The sequence below is a fragment of the Neophocaena asiaeorientalis genome, unplaced genomic scaffold (assembly GCF_003031525.2).
Source record: "Neophocaena asiaeorientalis asiaeorientalis breed wild unplaced genomic scaffold, Neophocaena_asiaeorientalis_V1.1 scaffold154, whole genome shotgun sequence".
Lineage (NCBI taxonomy): Eukaryota > Metazoa > Chordata > Mammalia > Artiodactyla > Phocoenidae > Neophocaena > Neophocaena asiaeorientalis.
In genome coordinates this window covers 1,992,182-2,014,506 of record NW_020172982.1, presented here as the reverse complement: position 1 = coordinate 2,014,506, position 22,325 = coordinate 1,992,182, and the positions used below count along the sequence as shown (strand labels likewise).

Below are 22,325 nucleotides of genomic sequence, written 5' to 3'. Positions count from 1 at the left end.
AACAGGATAAAGTTTACTTTCCTACACTCAGCACTTTGAGTAACAGTAGAAGCTCATATGGGAGATGTCTAAAAATCTGCTGTATTTTTTTCTGTCCCTCTCCTCATTCATCTGTCTCACAGATGCAAAGTAGAAAAACTGGGGGCGAGTGCGGGACTGTTTCTAAAACCATAACACTCTTCTTTAGCTGGATTTTTTTCCTGAGTGCCAATGGGCAAGATGCAGTGGATCACTCCAGAGACACAATAAGTGTCTCTCCTCTTGAAAATCTCTCACTGATGGGCTGTGAATTTTTTTGAAACTTCACACAAATGCAACAACTCTGAACACCTTCCTCGACATGCTTACGACCTAAGAACTAAGGATGTAATCAGTCATCAAACAGATCATACATTTGCCCTGTAAACTCAATCTGCCAGAAGAAGAAAACACACCACCAGATGAAGAGCTTTTTAAAATATAATTTAAAACTATTTTGTACCAGTACAATATATTAATTTTACAAATGTAAAATTTTATCCGCTGTTAAAGCATTTGCAAAAACCACACATCCTACTTCAGCTTTATTGCACAATATCTATAAGAAAATATTAATTTTTAAATTAGAAAACATAAAAATGCTTTCAATATAGAAGAGACAATCTGATTTTAAAGACAATACTCTATAAGAATGTCTACCCAGAAAATAACAAACTTTCACAGGATACCAAGCTGGCCAGATGCTTCAGCAGATCCAGTACAGAGCACTGTTGAAAACCAGTCCAAGTTACTTAATCCAAACTGTATCATCCTTCTTCATTAGAAATCCAGATGCCACACAAGGTGGTTTCTTATACTTTAAAAAGTTGAGGCATGTCTCAGTTGTGAGCATTCTGAATATACCTTACACATTAAAAACAATCCTTCCAACTTCACAGCCATCTGCAGGGTTTTTTCCTTCATGCAGATTGTCTCTGGCAACTGTGTTTAATGTCTATCAAATAATCATTTCAATTCTTTTATGCTGATAGAAAACATCAAGTTAAATATACCTTTAAACCTAGTCCTTTACAAAAATCAGTTTATAAATTTGTATCATAAAACTTAGTGTCGAGACCATCAAGGTGGCCTTCGTTTGTTTTATATGAGTTGGTTCTCCCAGAGTTGGGATGGCGGACGTCCCACTTTTCCATGTAGTGTTAATCAGGAAATAAATCCAAGCACTAAGCTGGAATCCCAAGACGGGTTAATAAGGTTGTATGATGGATTCTAGTGGGATAGTATTACCCTGGGTAGATATACCAACGTAGGTATTAAAATACTGACAGCAAATCTTGGTGGTAATTTAATTCATCTCCGACCATGAATATAATCTGGAGATGCAAAAGGAAAAATGTTCATAAATACATTATCAGTGGGGTTGTGTGTATTGTAGAAAGGGCAAAAAATCCTTATTTAATAGAACAAGGATTCACTAAATTTGATACATTAAATAGATTATACATCTTTTTTTGTTAAAGTGTGTTGATTCCATCTCAAGTGTTTTCAAATGGATGCCTTTGTGGCCCAGGAAATCGCCTTTTGGAACTTACGGCCTGCACAAGCAAAGTCAAATGTAGTATTACACACTCGTGTAGAGAAAGTAATCATTAAATTAGTGGTTATGCACTCACAAGTTTGTTGTAGGTAGACAGAATTATCAAAAACCCAGATGCTTATAAAAGTTTGCACTATTTAGAATTTCTTCCTTAGGAATCAAAGCAGTTGCTTTCTGGAACTGCATTTTTTTCAGAACTGCTCAAAGCACCTCACCTAGATGAGTGTTTTTTAAAAATATATATAAAGAGTCTACCATGAGACTTCAAACATCACATATTTCACCTTTTACGGGCTTTCTATCATGCATCCCTTCCTTTAAAGTCCTTCAGAATAAAATAAAAATAAACTCTCACATTCCATTAGAAAAAAAGGGAAACATTCATGGTCTGAAAATTTTCTGCATTCCCCCCAAATCTTGGTACTATGTGCAATTTCTTCATATACAAATTTTGAGGAAACCCCTGATCATCTATCATTGGATATTCAGCTAATGGACATGCCATAGAAAGTTGACATTAATTGTAGTGAATAGATTAAAATCTATTCCATAAAATAAAAATGTTCTATGACTTCAATTTAAATACATATCTGAAAAGCTAAGAGGAGGTTTTCTGTTTGTTTTTTAAAAGTGCTAATTATTACAAGTATCTTCAATACATGATGTCCAATTCTTTGTAAAACTAAACCATGCTTTAGGCACACTGCTTGATGAGTTTCTAAGAAGCAGAGGAAAAAAAATATCACTTTTCAATTAATCCAGCTTCCTTAATTTTACTGAAGAAGAATTTCTCCAGGATATTGGCACATTTGTAGTATTCACTCTCGGGGGGGTTGTACTCTTTGCAATTGGTAAAGACGCGCTGTAAGTCTGCCATGAATAATTTCTTAGACACGTAGTACCTATTCTTGAGGCGTTCGCTCATGGTTTTCAGATCTGCACAGGAAAAAAAAATATTAGCCATCTTTGACTCCTTTTAAACCAACCAGCTGACAAAAGTGAGACGGGGAAAGAAATCTATGTCATCAGTTTGATCACATTTTCACCATCCCAATGTCTTTCTTTAAGAGAAATTCATATGATCAAGGAAAACAGTTCTTGAGCCTTATGTTCTTCCTTTTGTGAGGGTATCCTGTGCAAAATCACAGTGTTTTAACATTGAAGGGACCATTATTAGTCATCTGGCCCAATCCCCTCTTCAGCACGAGGAAGCTAAGTAGATTAGCAGCAATAAGCACGATGAACTAAGTACTGTTAGCTCTTCATTCAGAATTATACAGAAGAGGCTTTGTCTATACATGGAGCACAGCAGGTGGAACATTTGTATCGAATCATTTCATTACTTAAATCAGAACAATCAGACTGAGTTTGTTTCTCTAAATTCACAGTTGTTCTGGTGCCGTAGAGATAGAACTAAAATGGAGAAACAGATCATAAATACATCTGCAAAGATACCAGTGACCTTGCATGTAAAATGATTCCAGTGAATTTAGTTTCATGCTCCATCAATGAAATAAGAATGACAAACTTTACTTAATAATCTATTTTCTAAAGCAAGTAAGCCTTGCGAGACAATTGTCAAAAAGAATATTTTCCCAATATATCTACTTGCTTTAAATTATTTTACAAAGGAAAACAGTGCTTCATCTAAACTTGTAAGAATATAATGAGGCTTCTTTAATCTCCACTCTCAGAACCAATTTAAAGAATTCCACGAAGATTAGAAGATGCTAACATTTGTCTACTTATAGGTCCCTAGTTGTCTCTAAGTCTGGTTCTATCATTAAAAATTATATCAACTAGGGCCTCCCTGGTGGCCCAGTGGTTGAGAGTCCACCTGCCGATGCAGGGGACACGGGTTCGTGCCCCGGTCCGGGAAGATCCCACATGCCGCGGAGCGGCTGGGCCCGTGGGCCATGGCCGCTGAGCCTGCGCGTCCGGAGCCTGTGCTCCGCAACGGGAGAGGCCACAACAGTGAGAGGCCCGCATACCAAAAAAAAAAAAAAAAAAAAAAAAAATATCAACTATTAAATTGGATTAGCAGATACTTACTACTATATATAAAATAAACAACAAGGTCCTATTGTATAGCACAGGGAACTGTAATAAACCAAAATGGAAAAGAATATGAAAAAAATTATATAAACTCTGCATGAAAAAATAAGTCAAAATCACTAAAGAAATACTTCTGACTACCAACAACCCAAATTCCCACTATATTATCAAATTTTCCAGAGGGAGAGAAACTGACAACCAAATACACTGAGATTATCATTTAATAAGATAAATAAACTTATGTGCAACATCCCAAAATGGGGAGAAATTCATTTGCAGCAAAATCCTAAATCTACCACAAAACTCCAAAGGAAAAATAGGAAATATCTGCTTTCACCTATTTCCTTTGACTAAAGCCTTTTTTTTTTTTTTTTAAATAAAGCCTATCTTGGTTCGAAGTATGTCATCACATCTGTGAATTCAACTTTCCATTTTCTTTCTTCTCTAACTGAAACAGTTTGGAGGGAGAGAAAAACTGAAAAGTATTAAGCTACACAAAGGCTTGACAAATAGCCCAGTAAACGTGTCACCTGAGTGTAACTGAACAGCTGAAGAGGTGCTCTCATTGAATAAAGAAAGAGCAGTGGAACCAGCCTCTCTGGGTAAAACTGGATGCTTACCCTCCTCCCACCTAAATGCCCACCACTTAGGATATGCTGCCTGATACCATGTTTACGATGTTTAGAAGGAAGAGACGTGTGACCAAAGGAGAACAAAAAAAAAAAATGTAAACGGGGAAAAAGAATGAAACTTGACACAAAGACGTTTACGCAAAAGCTCTCCCCACTAGTTTTTGGAAGGCGGGAGGAAAGGAGCGATGGGGAGAGCCTCAAATACAGCAGAAACAAATCATGAAAGGGTTTGGAGCTTTCTGAATAATTACAACCAACTCTGCATGTTTCCTTTCTCTATTTCCTTTCCACTCTAAAGTTATAGATAACAGCTTCCTTCCTCTGGCCTTCTTAGAAGCTTTTGGTTGACCAAATGGCCTGGGTTACAAAAGAAGGTGACTGAACACTAGTGAAAACAAACATGGAGACATCACTAAATTACTCATGAAATCCCCAAAAGTTGCGAATTCTGGGTAAATAGGAAAGCCCTGCCTACCTGCCTAGCTACCCATGTGTGGGAAGCTTGGGCCACTCCTCAGACGCTGTACTGAATGCCATTTCCTTAATGAAACAGGTTGGATCTCATCCATATGGAAGAAAAGAGGTTTTTTTAGGGCATGGGGGTGGGGGGGAAGAGAAGAAATGTTTTTTGAAAAAGCCATGAAGGCAATGGCAGAAAAAGTGAAATTACCGATTGTCAGTCTTGTCCTCAAAGACATGACCATCTTAGGGGCAAGGGCATCCCAAGAAAACAAAGCATGGCTCCAACCAAAGAGCACCATCTACTGTTTTCATTAACGCAGCTTACGCACACCTCAGCCCACCACTGGCCTTGCTCAGTGGGGTCAATTGTCCCCTCACGAGCATTCAGCTGTACGCACAAGTGGCATCCAGCTGGCGAGGTTCCCACCCTCCTCTGGCTGGACCAAGCAGAAAGCTTCCAGAGGGCAGGCTGGGAGTCGGCTATGACAGACAGGACCCACTGGACCTGCCACCGCAGGGCTTCAGAGTGCACACGGACAGGGCCGAAAACTGTTCTCCCCAGGCTCACGCAACCTCTCTTGAGCATTTCACAAAAGAACTTGAGGCAGCCCAGGTGACGAGGATGCCAAGGTCAGGTAAGTTTGGAAATGGACTTAAAGGGTTTTAGCATATTTTTCACATCCTGGGAAATACTGATTCCCAAGTCAGCCTTCCATTCAGAATTCTACACTCCGTCAACCCTTACTCTGATTTTCATGTACTGAAATACACAGAAGCGAGGCAGATAGAAAAGGGAAAGAAAAGCGTACGGATGTGTGTCCACTTTAAGGACCAGAGACTACTGAAATCATTACCACCACTGTGTAGAACATTCGTGTGATAATGCCACAGAAAAATCTACAAATAACTCTGTTATCGGGGAGCTAATGGATCCCTTTCACTCTTCCTTTCACATCTTAATACCTTCTTAGCACCAGGAAGAAAAGGGACAGAAGATACAGGCCCTCTCCAGAAAAATGGCCACACAGCTGATTGGAAAAAAAAAAAAAAAATTCAGCTCGTGGTCTGTCATCTGCATAATGCCAAATTAGTTTAATTTGGGGATTCTCAATTGACTCAATTAATCATTCCTTTTAGCCTGGTGCAGACACAGCAGCAAATTCCACAATTCTACATTTCTAAAGGCATTTCTTTTGTTTGTTTGGGGACGCGGGACCAAGCTTAAAATCGGAGTATAATTAGTGACACTCAGTCTCCTTCAAGAGCGTGGAAAATCAAGAGCTGCATTAATGATTATTTCTCCATCTAAGAGTACAGCAGTCAAGCGGCTTGATCTAGCTTCGTCTGTTTACCTTCAAAAAATTCTCAGACTCTCCAAGCATATCAAGAGGACAAGCTGATGTTTTTCCATTTGCAACCAAACTGAATATAGTCAAGGTTATGTCCACACAGCTGACTCTCATCTCCAGTGCTGTCTGCAGCTCGCATTGATGGTGTGGGCGCTACAGGGCAGCAGCGGGAGCCTAATGAACACGGCCATCCCCTCCCCTTTACCCTCCTGCTCTGATTCCACCGGCCCTCCACCCTACAACAGAAGAGTGCACATCAACCTCGGCACCCCTTTGTCCCCCACACCGCCATCCAGAGAGTTTTAAATCTATACTTAGAAAATGTTAATGGCATTACCCATGGGGAACCTTATAACTTCATAATATCCCGGAGCTTCTGTTCTCTTCACGGGTTCCATGAAGGGCCAAGCGCTTTGATGGCTCTTGGGTAAAGAAAAAAGTAAGGTATCTAATATGGAAATGCCATGTGGGAAATCATTTCAAAATATTTGCATGAGGTGAAGGAAAACAAAACACCCACCTTCACCTGCTGGAGGATGCTCTTGAGGGTGCTATAAAGCTGGTCGGGGTCTTTGGGCTCTTTACTTGAAAGGAAAAGAATAAACAAGAAGGAACAATGATTAGTTTTCTCTTCTCTTGCCAAGTGATTCCAGCTCATTTTTACAGAAACTTAAAATTAGAAGCATTCCAGAATTTTTTATGAAAACTGAAACCTAACAAGTGTTGTGATGGTGACTGTTTTCTCTAAGTTTCTGGGAGGGGAAAAAGAACACTTGCATTAATATCCTCTGGCCCATCACACTTACCTCTTCTCTTTTCCACTCGGTTTCCAGCCTGTCTCTCCTATATATCAACAAAATTAAACACTGAATGAGAACTGCTTTTGGTCAAGAGAATAACATATTTAATAGTTATCAAAAATACAATAAATTATAGCCACGACTCAATAAATGTCTGTATCTGAAGAGTCTGAACTTAACTACAATTCTTTACTTCCTCATACACCTAACAATACAAAACATTTCTAAGACTGACATTGCTCTGTCTGTTAGTACTTTTTAAAGCAGGAACTTCAACCTTTCAGAGGAAAGCATAAAAAACAAATATGTCTGGTACTGTGGGTGTGTATTTTTTTAAAACCCTAAGTCACGGTTTTTGCTAATCACCCTGTGAAAGAGTTAAGCTGTTGTTTTAGGTTGGAACAAACTCTGTCCTGGTCTCTAGTTTATTTGGGGCAGACCCTGCTTGTAATGCAAGATGGTTTACTGTAGCAGAAAGAAGACACAGCCTGGAGTCCAATCGACCAGGACTGATTTCTTGTTCTCTCCTTAAAAGCTAACGTACCCGAGATAAGTTAGTCAACCTTTGCCTCTGTTTATCAACCTATAAAACAGAACTCCAAAAGTGAGCTGATGTGATTCCTTTTGAGATTAGTTGATATATGTAAAAACACACAAAACAAACAAACAAACAAACAGAAGAATGCCTGGCACATGTAGGCATCCAGTGACAGGGGAGCTACTAATAAGGATAATACACGGAAGCAAAATTTCCAGGTCTGACAAGGAAATTAAGATCTGCTGTAGGGTATACTCTGTAATGAAGAAATATATCTTGCCCATATAATGTCTTATTTTCTCTGGAGAATTTTAGTTTGTTTGCTTTGGTTTTGTTTATATTAAATCTTCAATATACTGGATGATCCTGGATTTGAACCGAATGAAAGTACCGATATTCATAGCTTTTGATCTACAAAAAAACAGCTGTTTTAACCCAATACAACTCACCTCTAATATACTCACAGAGAAGAACCCTTGGGAAAACTACTCTAAAATAGGGAACTTGAAACAAAGTATATGCTTTGCAATCATCTTGTTTAGAGGTTTGTGGAAACTAATTCAGCCCAAGCACAGTTCTATGCAGGCTGCACCCAGGAGGGCAGTGAGGCAGGGTACCAACAGCAAGATGTCTCGAGGAGGCCAGGATGGGGCTGCTACTATTCCTGATATTCACTGGCTATGCGCTGTTTAAGGTTAAAGGGCTTAACCATCCTGAGACGCAACCTTCCCCTCTGAGTAGAATTCTCTGCCATCAAGGTCACATATGGGGAGTGTCCAGCACGGTGCCACAAATAACAGGCTCTCATAAACGATGGACATTAACAGCTACAACAAGAGGTCAACTAAGTTCTCTTCCAGTTTGTTTGCACTGGGAAACAGAGAAAAGATGTAAAAGGAAAGCATTTGCTCCCTTCTTAAAGACTACAATAACACAAATGGAGACAGACAGGGGAAGAAGCTTTCCAAATCACTGCATTCTGGTATAATTGTTTCCAACACTGTCATGGCATTACCAAAAGGTTTTGCTTTTAGAAGAAGATCTATACATACGAATTCCAGGAATGCTTTCTATCGGGATCTGCCGGACTCCATCTTTAAAACAGGAAAGTCCTGGGTAGACTTTCCGAATCTGGGCTTGTTTTCTTTCTATCAGCTTTTTAATGATCTGTAAAGCACAAGAAGAAAATGTGTTTAGTGACAGAAGTCTGTGGCTACAGTTTAAGTCAGTCTATGGAGTCATTTTCCTAACAAAATTAAGTCTTCAGGAAACAAAAGGGTGAATGCTATTAAACAGTAAGACATGAAAGCATTCTATTATACCATGCCTTTAATGTCATTCACCCAGCCGCCTTTGAATACTTGTTCCCTTCCATTGAAAAGAAGCCAATACTGAGAGAACACACTGCCCCAAGGGCCCACTGTCCTCTTTAGCATAAGCGCCAAATGTTTTGCCCCCTCCCCTGGGAGCCTCAGCCGCAGCAGCCCAGGCAACGTCAGAACCTCTTCACATCCCATGACCAGGAACTGTTCCCTTCTACTCGAGGGGCAGACAAACTCACGAAGTCCCCAAAGCCTGGGAGGACGGCTTTCCTATTATTCACATTTTTCAAGGCTTGAGCCCCAACCTATGCTGTCTGCATCCAAAACGCAGCTCTAATGAGCAAAGGCAATACAACCAGGATGGGGGCCACCAGAACTGATTAGGGAATTTTGAGAGGTGTCCGTTTGTTTTATAAAATAATTCCTAATGCCCTGAGGTAACTATTTCCAGAGCAGTTTCCCTTTAAAAAAGGAAAGGAAAAAATAAAATAAAATAGCCCTCAAAAATCACCATCTTGAGATTAACCATATCATAACTGAATTTTGGGAAACACAAAACAGTAGCAGTCATTAATCGAATTCACAAAGGAAAACAAAAAAAATTCTAGTTCCTAACTGCTTGATCTCAGACATAAGGCTGGTAAATGCCATAGCATGAATGCATAATCTTAACAATTAAACACAGGACTTCATAAAATGAATGGGACTCTGGCAAAATATATTCCTGCTAAATCTACTCAGGGCTGTCCAATAGAAATATCATGTCAACCACTCATGTAATTTAAAATCTTCCAGTAACTCCTTTAAAAAAAAGAAAAAAAAAAGTAAAAAGAAACAGGTGTAATTTTAACAATATATTTTTATTTAATCCAATATATCTAAAATATTATCATTGCAGCATATGCTCAAGAGAAAAAAATTATGAGATATTTTACATGTTTTTATTCACACTAGGTCTTCAAAATCAGAGTGTATTTTACACTTACGGCACATCTCAGTTTTGACTGGCCATGTGGCAAGCACCCAATAGCCACGTGTGGCCAGTGGCTACCACCTGGGACAGAGCATATCTAAAACAATGCTCTGCATTTATTTGTAAGTCCAAGTCTTTTTAAAAAAGAATCCCTGGAAACGACCTAAATGTCCATTGACAGATGAATGGATAAAGAAAATGTGGTACATACATACAATGGAATATTACTCAGCCATAAAAAAGCATAAAATAATGCCATTTGCATCAACATGGATGGACCTAGAGATTACACTAAGTGAAGTAAGTCAGACAGAGAAAGACAAATATATGATATTGCTTATATGTGGAATCTTAAAAAATGATACAAATGAACTTATTTGCAAAACAGAAACAGACTCACAGACTTAGAAAAAAAACTGATGGTTACCAAAGGGGAAGGGGGGGAGTGATAAACTAGGAGTTTGGGGTTAACATATACACACTACTATATATAAAATAGATAAACAGCAAGGTCCTATTGCATAGCACAGGGAACTATACTTAATATTCTACAATTACCTATAATGGAAAAGAATCTAAAAAAGAACAGATGTGTATAACTCACTTTGCTGTACACCTGAAACCAACACAACATTGTAAACCAACTACATTTCAGTAAAAAAGTTTTTTAAAGAAAGAATCCCAATGACAATTTCTTATATGAAGGCCTTCAGAAAATATAATTTTGAAAGTTTTTTCTCTTCACCAAGGATGCCCTCAAACGTGACAGCCTAGCAGGTGGCTTCCATACCCTCAGGTAGCACCCTGAGGTGACTGGTAATGGAGGTGGGGTGCGGGGGGCTTTGCAACCTCTCTGCGCCTCTGAGGATCACTTTGGAGAAAGAAGACATTTCACTTCCGTTCCAGTCTCTTATCTTCACCTCCCTAGAAAATGTCTTCACTTCATCACCATGTTGTCATCTTTCTCTACTCAAATCCGTCTCTCATTCCACTGCTGTTGGTGTTAGTCTTCCCAAACAGAAAATTGGGGGCAACTCCCCCATCTTTAATATTTCACCAAGTTTTAACATGCCTTCCTACAAAGATCCCATTGCTTTTCCTCACTCTTACTTTGGCCCCTCCAAGCCCAGTCTCACGTAGCCTCACATGTGAACGGAGGTTTAAGAATTACCCCCACTTCCCAGCCCCCCCAGACACACCCACGCTCAGTCCTGCCTGCTCACAGCCTGTTCACACTTTCTCAAGTAGTGGCCTTCATCACCCACACGCCTATGGTCTCAGGTGTGCAGATACCCATGAATCCACTTATGTTGGACTCTGAATCTCTGCTCATGCTTGATTCCCTTCCAGGCCACCCCGTTCTAGACACGTGTCCCATGACGCCACCTCCGAAGATGCGAGATGATGCTAGGGCCGCTGCATCCCACCCTGCCTTGGAGTCCTCACTCCCCACAGCACTCAGCTCCCACCCGCCTCTCCACCTGTGCAAATGCACTGGTTCTCTCTCCACCCCCACTAACCACAACCACAAGTGACTGCTCTGTATGCTTCCACGGCGGGGAAGACCCTCCATCTCCCTACAATTTGTTCCTTCCCACTATTCGCCCCTACCTTCCCCAAGGGGGTTTCCAGAGCTGGAATAAATGATACTTGTAAAAATCACTTGAATTCTGTGGAAGAAGATATTACGTGAATCCAAATACCTTCTTAGGGCGACCTCCGATCTCTCATGCATTCAGTGGTGCGCCTGTTAGGGAAGGCTGGAGGCAGAGAGGGAGGTGGCGGGGGAGGAATCCAAGGGGAGAGAAAGGGGAAGGGGATGGGGCGCTGTCTTCTCAAAAGCTGAGGCTTTGCTGCCATCTAAAATAGCTCTGCACAACGGGCTGCGAATTCAGACCTGCTCATTAAGCCCAGAGGAAAACAGGGAGAGGAGCCTGCTGTGCTTGTATTAACTCTCCAAGCACCCTATGTGGAATTCTGTCTTAGGCTGACGTCTCTGACCAAGAAACAACAGAGGTTGTTTTTATTTTCTAACTTAATAAAAGCCTTTTGCTCACTTCCACGGGAAGCATAAGAACAACTCTGAGCTACTTTAAGTAAAAGGAAAATACTTACTGAGCACCTACTATACACCAGACACTGCGTAAGGAGCTTTACATATGTTATGTCAGTGACATCTGACAAGTAACTAAGAACTGGGATCAGGGAAGTAAGCAGAAACCAGAAAACAAAGACAGGTTTAAGGCAGAGGTCTTTTTTGTTACTCGCTAGAGAAAAGTACACTCGAATGAATAACTGAAGTATCAAGTGGGACTGATGTGGGGTGACCCAGGTGCAAATTCCCAGTTTTTGAACTCCAAGAACTAGGGGGACCAAGGGGATGATCCTGGGCTTAACACATAAAGTTCACTCATTTAATAAACGGCTTCTGTTACACTCCCCTAATTATGATCTCTGTATGTTTCTTTTCCCTTAGAGAAATATAAAAATTACTATGTAGTCAAATCCATCAACGTTTCCCTTTACTGCTTCTCTTTTAGTTCATATGCATAAAAGACTTCATCCCAGCATTAGATACCAAATCACTTGGTACTTCCCTTGGCAGTCCAGTAGTGAAGATTCTGCGCTTCTACTGCAGGGGGCGTGGGTTCGATCCCTGGTCGGGGAACTAAGATCCCGCATGCCATGCAGTGCGGCCAAAAAAAAGAGTCCTCTCCAGATAACAAATCACTTACTATCTGGAAGTATAAGCCTTCAGAACTTGCAATGCCGAAGGAGAGGTGAATACAAACTAAGATAAATATGGAAGGTAATGACTAACTGAAATTCAAATGAGTGGATCAAACTAGTGCTCAAGAAGTTCGAAGAGGAATGGAAAACAGGCGGAAGTGGTCCCATCTATGTGTGTGTGTGTGTGTGTGTGTGTGTACATGCATTGGGAGAGGAAGTGCGTAAAGGATGAAGATACCAAGCAAGAGGGTTAAAGCATCAGTAACAGCCTTTGGAGACTAGTTTACAAAGGGAAAGAAAGAGGTGGGTTTGAGAAGGATGCATGAGGCCAGCATGTAAGAGGCCTTGAAGGTGAAATTAAGATTTACTATCATATTTTACAAGTTTTGTATTTTACACCAATTTAACAGGTACTGACCCCCTTAGAAGTGGTGATTTAGAGAGAAGATAAAGGATACCTTCAAAGAAGAAATCTAGACAAAACAGAGCAAACCAAGGTTATGGTACCCAGCAGACCCACACCCACAGAGCCCAGTGATGCATACTTCACCCAAAAAGAGACTGGTCTGCGCAGACCAGTCGGGTTCCCCCGAGTCAGTCACGTACTTACCTCCTTCTGCTTCTTAATGATGACAGAAAATTCTGTGTATGGGATCTGTGGATTTAGCTCACATCCCATTAAAGTGGCTCCCTCATAATCCTTGATGTAGCCAACATATTTGGTTTTAGGGATTTTAATTTCTTTGGAGAAACCCTGCAAAGTCAATAATTTCATTTATACAGAGGCCTGTGCATCAAACATCCTCTCTGAGTGCTAACTATGTGCTAGGCCTGTCTTGGTGCCCAGCACAGGTCCAAGCTCTCATCCTATTATCCTGGGGAGAATTAACATGAAACCCTTCCAAGAAGTTCAGAAACACCAAAAATCAACTGTGCAAATAGGAAGCAATTCAACATAAAAAATAAACCTAGTAAAACACAAGTAATATTAAAAAGTCTTTAACAAAAATGGCTACTAAGAAAAAATAAGGTTTAATTTTGCATTAAACTGTACAATTTCTCCCAAAGTAGACAGGGGGTCTCTAGGATGCTCCACAAATCAATAGCTAACATTGATCTAAATTCTGAAAGCAAAATTTGTCCAAAACTATAGCAATAAGAACCTTGATGTTGAGGAAATGAAACACCTACTTGACAGGCAAAAACATTCCAGACGGGCTTCCCTGGTGGCACAGTGGTTAAGAATCTGCCTGCCAATGCAAGGGACACGGGTTCGAGCCCTGGTCCAGGAAGATCCCACATGCCACGGAGCAACTAAGCCCGTGCGCCACAACTACTGAGCCTGCGCTCTAGAGCTCGCGAGCCACAACTACTGAGCCCATGTGACTAGAGCCCGTGCTCCGCAACAAGAAAAGCCACCGCAATGAGAAGCCTGCGTACCGCAACGAAGAGCAGCTCGGCTCCCCGCAGCTAGAAAAAGCCCACGCGCAGCAACGAAGACCCAACGTAGCCAAAAATAAAATAAAATTTATTAAAAAACAGAAAAACTTCCAGACCATCACGACAGTGGTTGTTTCAGTGATATTAACGCTTTGCAGTATATTCATTTACATACTTTAAGCTGTAATAATATAGTTATACAGGGCATATAGTCATATATCTTTTTTTTTTTTTTTTTTGCGGTACGCGGGCCTCTCACTGCTGTGGCCTCTCCCGTTGTGGAGCACAGGCTCCGGACGCACAGGCTCAGCAGCCATGGCTCACGGGCCCAGCCACTCCGCGGCACGTGGGATCTTCCCGGACCGGGGCACGAACCCATGTCCCCTGCATCGGCAGGTGGACTCTCAACCACTGCGCCACCAGGGAAGCCCTAGTCATATATCTTTAACGACTTTCTTTATGGTGCCTATTTCAAATTTTTGCAGAAAATTACTTGGACTTTAAATTTCTTGCCTCCTCTTTTAGCAAAAACTTATTTTCCAAGCAATTATTGACATCAGCCTCAAAGAGGACCACAGACAAGTCATTTAAGAAGCATGCCTGAGATTTCATCTCTACAATGTCATTACTGCCGAGGAAAGCTGACACTCAAGCCCCCAGTAAAACAAACCCACTGAGTTCTCTCTAGTGAGTTTTATTACGAAAGTCACAAAGGCACCCTAAAGAATGAGAAGAAAATAAATAGGAGATTACTTATCTGACATCAGAGGAGTGAAAGCTTTCTAGTCATATAAGGACTTATATTTTAAAAAGAGGTTAATAGATTTTCTGTAATAAAATCTTTAAAATTCTGTACATTAAAAAAAAATCCATAAGCAATGTGGAAAAACAAATGACAAATGGGAGAAAAATCATAAAATAAAAGGTTACTATCTTTATATATCTGAGTTCTCATAGATCAATATAAAAATAAATATTTTAATAGAAGAAGAGGCAAAATGCAATGAATTGGCAATTCAAAAAAAGAAGAAATACAAAGGGTCAATGAATAAGGAAAAACAAGTCAAACTTCACAATAATCAAATAAATGCAAACATGCACAATTTGTCACCTAGGAAAGGGGTAAAAAAAAATTTTTTTTTCAATTATGAACTTGTTTCCTGAGCTCCCTTATACATTGCTGACAAGAGGAGAAATTATTTGGCAGTGCATAACAAAACCTTAAATACTTCTGGAAGCGCACATTCACACATGGACACTTAACTTAAAAACATACCTAAATGTCCCCCAAATGTGGTATTGGTTTAATAAATTATTCTCCGCTTATACAACAAAATTTCAGAGAAGCATCAAAAATCATATTTGAAAAATGAGACTATATTAAGTTAAAAACGTTAAATGATTAAATTACATGCAATAATGAGCCAATTTTTGTGTTTATATACAGACAAACACACACAGAGAAGAAATATTAGAAGGGTATCTGTCAAAACGTTAACAGTAAATTTCTCTGGGTGGTAGAATTACATGCAATTTTTCTTCTTTTCTTTGTGCATCATTTCATTTTCCAAAATTTCTACAGTAACTACACATTACTTTTGTCATCAGAAAAGTAAATGGAAAATGTTTAGGAATTTAGAATTACAAAGCACTATTTAAAAATATGTAGCAAAGTATAATCCTCAGAGTGCTGAGATGGAAGCTTCTGACAGAAAGAACTAAGATGCAGCCAAGCTCCCAGCTGCCTGTGGAGCTGCCTGGTGCTGTTGGACCAGGATTGTCTGCAACCCTTTGTAAACCTCAGAATTTCCTCTCTGCTGTCATAAATGAAGGTCTTCCAGAGACTGAATCTATTTCTCTCATTCATGGAGAACTCTAGTCCCCCAGCAATGGGAATTTCTCCTTAGCCTGGGGATAGCACATTATAGATGACGTTCATTCATTCACTCAACAAACATTTATTTAGTACTTACAATGTGTTGGTCATACCCTCTAGTCCAGACTGAAGCTTACCTCTGGCTTAAGGCTTGCAAAATAAATGGATGCCCCTCTTATAAACAGAAAACAGTGGGGGGGCAGAGGGAGGGTACTTATTTGCATGAAAGCTACCTGAGTGCATATTAAGAAAAGGAACGACAGAACAGGGTTGCATGTGAAAAAACCCACCTGCTTCTTGAAATATCCAATTGCATATTCATCTGCATAGGTGAGAAAGTTCAGGATGTCATGTTTTATGTGATATTCCTTCAAATGGTTCATCAGGTGTGTTCCATAGCCCTGTGGGCAAGTCAGTATGCAGACAAATATATTAGGTTCTGGAGAAAAGAAAGTCCCATATTTTCACTGGGAAATACTGGCATATTTAGGAGTATGTATTGCCAGTATAACACCAACACCCTTCTTGCATTTCTGAACTTTGAAAATGAGCTGTAAAACCAAACAAATTCAAAATCCCTGAATGGAGATACAATCATATTTTGAAAATACAAGTTTCTGGCTCTTCGAAAAGAACACACCAAGGCTACAAGCTGCTGATTCAGTCCTAGAGATTACACATTGAATATTAATAAAGAGGTTTTTGGAATAAATACTGATTATGAATTTCTGCTTATGTTTAAAGTATTTGAGAACCTGAGATGAAAAGAGCAATGTAAATGAGAAGGGCTAATCTCTACTAGAATATTAACTAATCCAGGTGTTTCCTGCATACAACAAATCAGCAGTCCTTCCAAAGAACTGTATCATCACGTACATAGGGTTTCCAACTTGGTCTTATCAGACCTTTCCAAGCAAAGTCTGAGAAGCCCCGAACCTCTGAGTGAACCAGAAGACATTAGGAAGTAACTAAAAATAGTGAACAATGTTAAATAAATTAATGACTGAAATATGAAAAAAAAAAGTAAGTACCAGATTTTTTGGTGATGTACAATGCTTAAAGAAAAATCTATAAATTTAAAGGGATGGTTTTAGAATCTCATAAAAAGAAGATGAAGGTAAACCCAAGCATCCACATACAAATACCTTCACATCAATATTTTAGAATTTGGTGACACACTTTTCTAAAGAACTCAAACATGCTCATAGGTATGTTATCATGGAACTACAGGCCCACAGGGGAGAAGGATCTTTGGAAGTCATCTGGTCTAATTCTATCCCATGTGACACTAGAAGTCTCCTGCCATCTACCTTGGAAACGTGAGCTGCTAGAACACCTCCAGTTTAGGGTGCTCGCTCAGTCCTTAGACCAATTAATTTTCAGCCACTGTTATGGTTGGGAAGTTTTTCCTATGTTCACCTGAGAATCTGACCCCTTGTTCCTTCTACCTATTGACCTTAGTTCTACTCCTAGAATAACAAAGACTGGTCTCTGCTTTTAACAACTCTCCAAACCCTTGAAAATTATCCTCCCTCACACATGCCCATTCCTACCTCCCAGGTACTAAAGCCAAGCTTCAGTTGTTCTTCATATGGCATGATCGGAAGACCCTTTCTCAATCTAGTCACACTTTTCAGGGTTTTCTCCTGTATAACAGGGGTCTCCAACCTCTGGGCCGCGGACTGGTACCTGTCCGCGGCCTGTTAGGAACCAGGCCGCACGGCAGGAGGTGAGCGGCGGGCGAGAAAGCGAAGCTTCATCTGCCGCACCCCATCACTCGCATTACCGCCTGAACAGTCCCCCTACCCCTCCCACGGTCCGTGGAAAACTTGTCTTCCACGAAACTGGTCCCTGGTGCCAAAAAGGTTGGGGACCGCAGCTGTATAACAATACCCTTCTAAAGCATGGATCCCAAGACCAAGCATAATAATATTCAGGGGACAGTCTGCCCAGTACATAGGAGAAGCGTATTACCATCTCCCTATTCTGGAAATTATTCTTCCATTGATATTACCCACGGACATGTTAGCTTTTCCCAAACATGTCACAACACTGACACATTGTGAGTTTGAATAAAACTCGGATAAAAAGACGAATGAAATCTCTCTCTTCTTGAGAAGATAGTAAAATGGGGAAGATAGACATATAGAACTCATAATTACATATACAACTGGCTGTTTAATATGGTAGCCACTAGCCATGTGTAGCTTTTGAGCGATGAAAATGTGACAAGTCCAAATGAGACATACAAGCGTAAAATACACACCAGGGGAAAAAACTCTCATTAATTAATGACTTTTAAACGTATTACATGTTGAAATGGCAGTATTTTGGACTCACTAGGTTAAATAGAAAATCTCAAAATTAATTTCACCTGTTTCGTTTTACTTTTTTTTTAATATGACTAGTGGCGATTTTTAAATTACACATGTGGCTTGCATTTGAGGCTCACAGATGTATTTTCATTGCACAGCACTGGTACAGAGTGATGTATTTGTACCTATAATAGAGAAAAAGGCTATAAGATATTTAAGAGGGAGAAGGAAAAGAAGATGTGTAAGCTAAGCCTTAAAGAAGTTCTGTCAAGTGGTAAGACGGGCTGGAAATCTAAATGTAAGGAACAATAAACCTATACAAAAGTATTATAAAAAGATACAGGAAAGTGGGTTTATAACCTAGGGATATAGAAAGGCTTCCTAAAGAAAATATAAAATGCGAAAGCACAAAAGACTGATTATTAAGTAGATAGACTACTTCAAAGTTTAAAACTTCTTTTACAGATTTCATAAGCAATTTAAGATACCATAAACAAAATGACAAAATGGGATGGTATAGATATACAAGATATTATAAAAAATTAACATCAAGAATGCATAAATAATACCTTCGATAGGATCAATACAAAAAAAAGATAAATCATCAAAGGAACAAGCAATAAATATAACCAAGAAATTTTAAAAGAAAAGATGTTTGATCCCAATAGTAATCAGAGCACTCCATCACGAGATGCAATATTTCACTCTGCAATGTGCAAGTTTCTTTAAGGTTGACAGTACCCAGGGAAATGGTACTCTCCAGCACCACTGGTGAAAGTGTAAACTGGTAAACCCACTCAGAAGGGTGATCTAGAAGTAAGTTTTTAAATTGAGACTCTGGCCATAGCCATTCCTACAGTGATGCTATTTTTCAGTGTCTAGAAATCATTTCCAAACAGAGCACTGTTAGTGATAGAAAATAACTGGAAATAAACATGAATGTCTTCCAGAGGGAACAGTTACATAAATTATGGTCCATCTACATTAGGCAAATCTATATAAAAAGAATAAAATAGTTCCATATTAGCCCTGTCCAATAGGGATTTCTGCAATGATGGAGATATTCTTCATCTATGCTATCCAATATGGCAGCCATTAGTCACATGCAGCTACCGAGGACTTGAGTGACTAAGGAACTGAATTTTAAATTTTATTTAATTTTAATTGATCTAAATATAAATTTAAATAACCACGTTTATGTACTAAAGTTGAAAGATCCCTAAGATATAATGGAAAGGTTTTTTTTCAATCATGTACAGTATGAATTCTAGTTATGTAAACAACACACCACACCGACAGGTACATGTCCATGTACATAATATAGAGAAGCACCTAGAAGGATGCACAGCAGGCTGACAATGACTGGACAGCAGGGGGAAGGGGGGATGGGATTTTTGCTTTCTCTGAAAATGTATCTGTGCATGATGTATGTAATTAAATATAATTTTTAAAGAAAAGTGGGGGGGAAAAAACGGGAGAAAAGGGAAGGGTTGGCTACTGCATGTGCCTAAGAATAGTAATATCTAGGAATCAGTAAGAAATGTGTCCTCTGATGAAACTCACTTTAACCTAGAAGTGAGTTTAACCTAGATGTGGTTGATGGAAGAGAGTCAGGCTTTCACTGTATACACCATCTTGTAAGCAGCTAATAGAACTATACATTTTCTCCCCTTCACCCACAATCCAAGGATTTTACTCAAGCAGAAGAATAATGGTTCCTTTGTAAATAGCTTCTCAAAACCTGCATAAGGTATTCTTCATCAACAGCCACTAATCTGTCATTTCTCCAAAGAAATTTTCCAGATTCCAACTGCTTGTGAGTAGGGACTGTGCCTTTTAACTTGAATCCTCTCTGTGTATTTCCTTGGTTAAAGAGGCACTTACAGTGTTAAGCTATTATATGCAAATGTTTAGATTTTTCACCCCAGAACTATTTCCCTCCTTTGTATGCCTTTATTTTCAACTATCACCAAAAGGATTCCTTTCCAAATCCACCTGGTAACTTCAGTGTTTATTTAAATACTTACTATGGTAAATAAGTATTAGCCATGTAACTTTAAAGTTGCATATTATGTCAAACCCAAAGAGTTCTTAGATAAGCTATTCTAAAACCAGGTGAGGAGCTTTAAGTAAATTCTCAAATGTTATCTTGCATGTGTTTTGAGCAAGATAAATTCATATACAAATCTTATTTAAAGCATTCACAGGAATCTGTATATAAGCTTAGTCTCCAAAATGAGTGCGTGCAAATTTTAAAGTATCATTTAGCCAAGATTTTTAATATCTCAAATCAAAATTGTAAACCTCCACTTACGAACTTTGTTTTCACAAATAAGTGCTACCACAATTGACTCCCATCACATGCATCCAATTCTATCCAGTTTTGAAAGATTAATCTTCATTTTCTAAAACCAGTTAAATCATTTACAAAAGGTGGCTTTTCTTGTAGTTTTCCCTACTCAGTTTGTAATGTTTGGCCACCTTCCTTCAAGTCTTTAGAAAATTACATGGTTTGGGGGAAAAAATATACACTGCCCTTCTGGGAAGTAATAAGACAAAGCATCCAATTCATATTAAACAGCTTTAGTTTCCCTCTGGTATCCTAAACGTGTCCAAGGCAACCTTAACCAACCTTTCCAAACAAGCTGCTTGGTGTAGCTTTCTTTGCAAACAAAAATTAGGCAATCTTCTGAAATTATAAACCAAGGACATATTTTCCAGCTCCTCTCCCTATGAAAAGCCAAACCAAATTTTTCTTTTAAGTAAGCTCCTAAATTCTGGACACTTACTGTTTCTCACTTTGGCTAGGGGGAAATAAACCTGTGATAAGCACAGCAACAGTACCATCTAAAGACACAGAGTCAAAGTTCCTTGAAAAAGAGCCAGAGACCGGTTTCAGGCAAATGTGGGCCCTCACCTTCTCTGGTCAGAATGATGAATTTGATACTGATGAATTTTGTCTGTCCTTGGATGCTGAGCGCTGTGAGTCAAAGACAAAAGCCCCATTTGTGCTTTGTGAGAGGAAACCACAGCAGCTGTTAATTGGCACCGTGACCATTACACAGAGGAGAGCTGTTAATGAAGCCAAAAACACCCATGGCCCTGGTTTCAGCCGGCAGGCAGCTCATGATTCCTCCCAGAGATCCATTTTTGGTTTCTGTAACTGGCATTGCTTCATTGTAGCTGAAGAAGGCAACAATGTCCTTAGGCCCGCACTGTCCAAGCCCAGTGAGCACCTGAAACGTGGCTAGTCCAAACTGACACAGGTGTGAGTGCAGAATACGCTCTTCATTTCTGAGACTTAGTACAAATCAAAGAATGCAAAATGTCTCAATAATTCTTGGATGCTGAGTACCTGTCACAATGACAACACTTTGGATGTACTGAGTAAAATAAAATGTAATTTTTTTAGAATTATTTTTGCCTATTTTCTTTTTTTCTTTTAATGTAGCTACTAGAAAATTCAAAATCACATACATGGCTCACATTTGCCCATTGCATTATATATCACTGGACAACGTTGCCTTAGACCTGCCAATAATTTTTCTCAGCAGCCATCAAATCCTGAGCTACTTATCTTTGCACCAATTGCTGTATGTTTGCATGATTTTAGGGCTCCCGAAGTACCAAATGAATTATAGCCTGAAGACACATTTCTGGTTCCACTTTCACAAAAGCAGCAGAGGACGACACAACACAATCTAAATCTTTCTGACAACTGAGAATCTGATTTATTCCAGTCAGACTGCAATGCCAAGCACACTATCAATAAGACAGTCTGGCTCCTGGGGAGGAAGGGACCCATGCCAAGTACAATCGGGAAGGCAAATCAGCCACACATACATACACACACACACACACACACACACACACACACTCCAGAAAGACCCACATTCCAAACCTGCATGAATATTTCTGAAACTCAGTAATAAATTTATTCAAATGTCATGACTTCCCCGACAGAATTTCTTTAGTCCTTGTCCCCCATTAGGCATAAGGTCATAAGAAATCTTTCTGAGGTGTGAGCCACCTAAATCATCTCCCTAATCCACATCGCACCACACCCCTTCTGGTGGTGCACTGTCCCCAGGTGCGTGTAGACATGTCTGCACGTGGAAATGATCAGTAACACTGAGACGTGTTTTCAAACATCTCTTCACTTGCTGTAAACTTTACCTGAGTTGCACCAGGGGCTGTGTGGTGTCCCCAGACCCTGCGCTCAGGTCCAACAAAGCCCGGTAGAGCCTGACTGTGGAT

At 39.6% G+C, this 22,325-nt stretch overlaps 1 protein-coding gene across 1 annotated transcript in view; it reads right to left on the bottom strand.

Moving 5' to 3' along the window:
- Positions 1–441: 441 nt before the first annotated feature.
- KAT2B (lysine acetyltransferase 2B) overlaps positions 442–22,325 on the bottom strand; it is a 70,215-nt gene continuing 48,331 nt past the window's right edge. The window contains exons 13-19 of the mRNA XM_024742029.1: positions 16,044–16,154; positions 13,048–13,191; positions 8,465–8,579; positions 6,881–6,917; positions 6,595–6,658; positions 6,412–6,496; positions 442–2,512 (exon numbers count right to left, since the gene is read on the bottom strand). Of these exons, the coding sequence (XP_024597797.1) occupies positions 2,319–2,512; positions 6,412–6,496; positions 6,595–6,658; positions 6,881–6,917; positions 8,465–8,579; positions 13,048–13,191; positions 16,044–16,154 (750 nt within the window). The 3' untranslated portion in view covers positions 442–2,318. The remainder of the gene's footprint in view (positions 2,513–6,411; positions 6,497–6,594; positions 6,659–6,880; positions 6,918–8,464; positions 8,580–13,047; positions 13,192–16,043; positions 16,155–22,325) is intronic.